Source organism: Elgaria multicarinata, chromosome 11, assembly GCF_023053635.1.
Source record: "Elgaria multicarinata webbii isolate HBS135686 ecotype San Diego chromosome 11, rElgMul1.1.pri, whole genome shotgun sequence".
NCBI classification, from domain to species: domain Eukaryota; kingdom Metazoa; phylum Chordata; class Lepidosauria; order Squamata; family Anguidae; genus Elgaria; species Elgaria multicarinata.
The window spans coordinates 22,475,387-22,481,579 of record NC_086181.1 but is presented as its reverse complement, the minus strand read 5'-3'; the positions used below and the strand labels follow the sequence as shown (position 1 = coordinate 22,481,579).

General features: G+C 39.6%; 1 protein-coding gene across 1 annotated transcript; it reads right to left on the bottom strand.

Moving 5' to 3' along the window:
* Positions 1 to 1,134: 1,134 nt before the first annotated feature.
* LOC134405463 (olfactory receptor 6M1-like) lies at positions 1,135 to 2,103 on the bottom strand. The gene has a single exon (XM_063136706.1). It carries the CDS (start codon positions 2,101 to 2,103, stop codon positions 1,135 to 1,137), a length of 969 nt encoding a protein of 322 aa, XP_062992776.1.
* Positions 2,104 to 6,193: the final 4,090 nt, after the last annotated feature.

Genomic DNA, 6,193 nt, shown 5'->3' with positions numbered 1-6,193 from the left:
GATTTCCCACAGACTGTGTGTTGTTAATATTTTCAATGATAAGGTCTGGCGAAAGTTCATCCCCAGCTGAAGAGCCCATGAGAATTACCTCCCCCACCTCCCATGTAGGCAGATACATTTCTGGCGCTGTCCGTTCTGTTTCAGAATCTGATTCCAGTTGATTGCCAGAAACTCCTTCCCCAAGCCTAAGGAGAACAGGCCTAGTCATGACAACTAGGCCTAATGGCTATGTGCCAACTCCAGTATCAGATGCAGTAAGCAGAATAACAGCTATTAAAAAAAGAATAGTCAGTTTTTAAAGCTCCATTTTTAAATCTTGGCTAAATAGATAGGAAGATAAATTCTGTAAGCCCCTGCTGAAGGAAGTGAGGCAGGTGGGTACTAGGAGGAGGGCTTTCTCTGCTATGGCACCCCAATTGTGGAACGAGCTCCCCAGAGAGGTTTGCTTGGTGCCTACGTTGTTTTCCTTCTTTTGCCAGCTGAAGACCTTTTTTTATTTTCTCAGTATTTTAACACCTAATTTAACTTAAATTTAAACTTCGCTGTTTTAATCTCATATTTTAACCTTTATCGATTTTGTCTGTGTGGTTTTATCCTGGTTGTGCTTTTTATATTATATTTTGTATTTGTGTTTTTAAATTGTTGGTTGTTTTTATGCTCTTCATGTTTTTAATTTTTGTTAACCGCAGAGAGCTTCGGCTATTGGGTGGTATAAAAATGTAATAAATAAATAAATAAATAAATAAATAAATAAATAAATTTTGGACTACTATTGCAGTCTTCTCATTTTAATGGTACAGGATCTCTCTGGTGGTATCACTAGTGTTATCAGAAATGAGAGATAGCATGTACACTATAACTGACAACAACAACAACAACAACAACAACAACAATAATAATAATAATAATAATAATAATTTTAAAAAGGAATGTTTTCCATACAAAGGGTAAACACCTGCTAACAAAGTGGCTACTGATAGTGCTCAAACTTGTTAGCAGTTCCTTCTATCAAAAGGAATGCCTGAGAAGACATTGGAATTTGACAACTCAGCAAAGAAAGGTTGGTGTATTAAGCTGACAGTTTGCAAGAAGCAGGAGTCAAATCCAGACACAGATGTTTGGCAAAGTAAGTGTTCAATCAACTTCCCTCCCTAATGTAGCTCCAATATGCTTCACTGCATCTTTTACAACATCCTTGACTACCTTGTTTCTAAAGCTATAAATAATTGGGTTGAGTAAGGGGGTTACCACAGTGTTGAGCACCGTGGCCACCTTATTGAAATCCATAGAAGAGCTGCCAGCTGGCCTGACGTAGATGAATATGGAGCTGCCATAATAGAGTGAGGCCACAGTGATGTGAGAGCTACAGGTGCTAAAGGCTTTCTTCCTACCCTGAGCTGAAGGCATCCTCATCACAGTGACAATGATGCAGAGGTAGGAGATTGTTGTCACAGAGACAGAACTCAGCAGTGTGAAACAGGATGAGGCAAATTCTATTGTTTGAATGAGATGTGTGTCTGCACAGAGCAATTTTGTCAAGGGTGCTGTGTCACAGAAGAAATGGTCAATGACATTGGGGCCACAGTAAGGTAGGCCAGATTTGAAGACTATGCCAATTGTGACACAGAACAAGCTTCCCAACCAGCAGGAAATCATCATCAGTGTGCAGACCTGGTTACTCATTATGGCTGTGTAGCGTAGTGGGTTGCAAATGGCCAAGAAGCGGTCTACAGACATGGCTCCTAGTAAGAGGACCTCTGTGGTTCCAGCAAGGAAGTACAATGTTATCTGGAGAGCACATCCAAAGAAGGAGATGGTCTTTTTCTCTGAGATCAAAATGCTGAGCATCTTTGGTGTGACTGTGGTGGTGATGATAATCTCCAACCAGGAGAGGTTGCTGAGAAAGTAGTACATAGGGGAGTGGAGACGGGAGTCAAGGCGGATCATGATGACCACCAGAGCATTGCCAATTAATGACAAGATATACAAAATTAGAAAGAGGCAAAAAAGTGGAAGCTGCATCATCGGAAGATCAGAGAAGCCAAGCAACACAAATTCTGTCACAACTGTTCTGGAGATATTTTCTCTATTATTCAGGAACATTGTGCCAGGAACTGTAACCAAATCCCCCCAGAAAAAGGTTGTGTTACTGCTTCTACAAATTCTAAACATGAGACTAGATAGAAAAAAACAAGCATGAAGAAGAAGGAGTGGTATTTGAAATCTGGGCCAAAAGGTTGTGATAAATCAATGAATGAATAAAGAAGATCCTGTAAAGTTCTGGTATCGTAACATTGGGCGATATAAAAGAAGAATGTTCTTTGTTGTTGCAACATGAGATAGGCAAACACCCCCCCCCAAAACTGCATTGGTGGAAGGTCCCCCCCAAAAAACACCATTTCTTTCCATTTTTGGTTTTAAAAAGTGCTCCAGATTTTAGGACAGCTTTGGTCATGACAAAAAAAGCACACTTAAATTCAAATTCAATCTGTTCTGTTCTGCCACTAAATGTATTATTTATTTATTTATTTATTTATTTATTTATTTATTTATTTATTACATTTCTATACCGCCCAATAGCCAGAGCTCTCTGGGCGGTTCACAAAGATGTAAGCATCTAACCTTTCAAATTCTAAACTCTGATGATAAAAGCAAAACATGGCCATAAAAGAAATCAAGCCCTTTATTTATTTATTTTGTCATCTGTGCACATATTCATTAGATCCAATTTTCTTTTAAGTTATAGGGCCTGAGAAAGACAGAGGAAAGAATAAGGAAGATGTCCACCCTAAAGCACTTATGAATTTTATATAGGATTCACACTCACTATACCTCCCCTTTGGAGAAAAAAATGAATGTGTTGGACATGTTTAGAATAGAGATGATGAGATAATAAGAGGTGATAAAGAGCCATTTTGAAATATTTGAAGGGCTGTAACATAGATGATGGAGCTGAGTTGTTTACTGTTGCTCCAGACTGTAGAATGTAAAACAATAGGTTCAATTTGCGTGGAAGGGAATTTCAGCTAAATATACAGGAGAGGGATATGATGGTATGAGCTGCCTGACCATGGGCTCATCTATGGCCTTAGCTAGACCTAAGGATTATCCCAGTCAAATGGAGGCGTCATCCCTGCCTGCTCCCGGGATCCCCTGTTTGTCATTTGGATGCACAGGGATGATCCCGGGACAATCCCAGGATATAGTCCTGGTCTAGCCATGGCCACAGCCAAGCTGGATATTCCACTATTAAAGCAGTATATAAAAGGCAGGAGCCACACTATGACTTTATAGTGGTATTGAAGTGCACTGACAACTGTTGGGGCCCATGACACATACCATATAATGCTTTCATACCACTTTCATAGTGTTATATCCTGCTTGGTGTAGATATGTCAATGGGCCCCAACAGTTGTCAGTGCACATCAGTACCATTATCAAGCAGTAGTGTGGCTCCTGCTTTTTATATACTGCTTTCATACTGCTTTCATACTGCTTTCATAGTGGAATATTCTGCTTGGTGTAGATAAGCCCATTGAAGCAGATGACCTGGAATATGATAGCTAGAGGTTTTTAAGCAAAGTCTGGGTGATCAATAAGTATACCCAAAATGCATAGCTACATTCCCCCAAAAAGGAGGGATTCTCGGCTTCAATGGGTTGCCACCAGATTTTGCCAAATGCAAAGTGGATTTGGAGATTCCTCTTTGCTGAAACATCTGAGGAATTTTGAGGGAGGCATGCAAGAAGTTGTGCAAGACAAAAGTCATTTCTCCAAGGATAAGTTTTGAACAGCCATAATGATGTCAGCTAAATCACAGAGCGGTACTTCCAGAAATGCAAGCAGATCTAGAGTGACCATATGAAAAGGAGGACAGGGCTCCTGTATCTTTAACAGTTGCATAGAAAAGGGAATTTCGGCAGGTGTCATTTGCATAAATACAGCACTTGCTAAAATTCCCTTTTTATCACAACAGCTAAAGCTGCAGGAGCTATACCAGAGTGACCAGATAGAAAAGAGGGCAGGTCTCCAGAGGTTTAATGGTTCACATCAAACAGGTTCAATAACTCATAGAATAAATGGATCAAACATGCTTTAGACAATATCTTGGGGGGGAAAAAGAAACAAATATCTGAAAAACTGTTGGTCATGGAAACCATTCCTTACCTTCATACAGTAGCACCCCCCCTGCATTTTTCTTCAGCAGTGTCTGCAAAATCTATCACACATAGGGGGAAAATTAAATACAAAATGCAATAGGAAACTATAGATACTGTCCGCACTGGAGTCATATGGGGTGGGGAGCCAAAATACCTTGAAGTATAAAAAGGATTTCAGAAATGCCAAAGTTGATTACACCTAACTAATCCTTTTAAGTTTAACCTTATGATTTAGCTGCTAAAGTTTCCTGGTTCCTTTCTCTATGGAGACTTACTTAACTTTTTTAAAAAACAAAACAAAACAGTAAAAGCTGCTAAGCTCCTGTTTCCTATCTCCCCATTTCTCTTACACATCATTTTCTGTGATAAAAATAAATAAATCCCGCGCTAATAAGAAACAAGAATTCCAATATTACATACAGCAAAAAGAGCAGATATCCACACAGCACACACATGGCCTGGAACTCTGGTTGTGTATCTATCAGAGTCAGAGCAGCTCCTAAATTTAAGATACCTGCTTATAGTATTCTGTTCTATTCTGAGCTTTAAGCCATGGGGACCTCTGTGGCAACTCTTGAGATTGAAGCCTCTGGTGTGAGATTGGGCATGGAGTCTGCTCTCGTGGTCATGATCAAATATACAGCTGATTTCCCACATCAAGAAGACACTAGTATTCTTTCACCACAACATTGAAAAGATAATTAATATGGCCATTGGATACATGGTGACAGGAGCAAAAGTATTTGAATATTCTTTTGTGCCAGCCCTTCCAGCTTCATTGGCACTACCACTGAAAAGGAAGGACCTTCCTGTAGTCTGTAGGGGTTTGCAGTGGTAGCATGGTAGATCTTGCTGGGCCTTATGCAAGAGCTACATGGCCAGGTGTCTTTCTTTACAAAGGGAAGTCTTCGAGTTGAAGAGTTGTCAGAAGGGGTAGGGTTTAAGAAAACACACACACACACACCTATATTTAGGCCAAAGGTGAAGTGGATTTCTTGAAGCAAATGGTGAAGGTTGGTGATGTTTGGACAATAAATGATAAATAACTGCTGCATCTTTGAATGGATCTTCAATGGTGTATTTCGAACATTTTATTTATTTATTTATTTATTACATTATTTATTTATTTATTTATTACATCCTCTCTCATCTCACACTATTGCCCCGCTCGTGCTTTTCGCTCCTCTGATGCCATGTTTCTCGCCTGCCCAAGGGTCTCTACTTCCCTTGCTCGGCTTCGTCCATTTTCTTCTGCTGCCCCTTATGCCTGGAATGCTCTTCCAGAACATTTGAGAACTACAAGTTCAATCGCAGCTTTTAAAGCTCAGCTAAAAACTTTCCTTTTTCCTAAAGCTTTTAAAACTTGATTTTGTTCTGACTTTATACTGTTAGTTTTACCCTACCCAGTGCCTGTTTACCCTACCCTGTGCCTGTTTGCTTTCTCTTCCCCTCCTTATTGTTCTATTATGATTTTGTTAGAATGTAAGCCTATGTGGCAGGGTCTTGCTATTTACTGTTTTACTCTGTACAGAACCATGTACATTGATGGTGCTATATAAATAATAATAATAATAATAATAATAATAATAATAATAATAATAATAATAATACATTTACATCCCGCCTTTTTTCCTCCAAGGAACCCAAGGCGGTGTACATAATCCTCCTCCTCTCCATGTTATCCTCACAACAACAACCCTGTGAGGTAGGTTGGGCTGAGAGTATGTGACTGGCCCAAAGTCACCCAGTGGGTTTCAATGGCTGAGTGGGGACTAGAACATGGATCTCCTGACTCCCAGTCTAACACCTTAGCCACTACACCACACTGGCTCTCATTTTGTCTTGTTTGTTTGTATTTTTCCTTGTATATGGGCTTTCTAATGCTGTGTTTTGCACAACTGGATTTTCACCTTTTCTATAATAAATCACATCTTTGATATCTTTAATGACAACCGTTGGGTGCTATTTAGCACTTTTGTGGCAGCTGAAGCAGTTTCTACATGTATTTGCTTAAACCTTCACACAATTGAGAA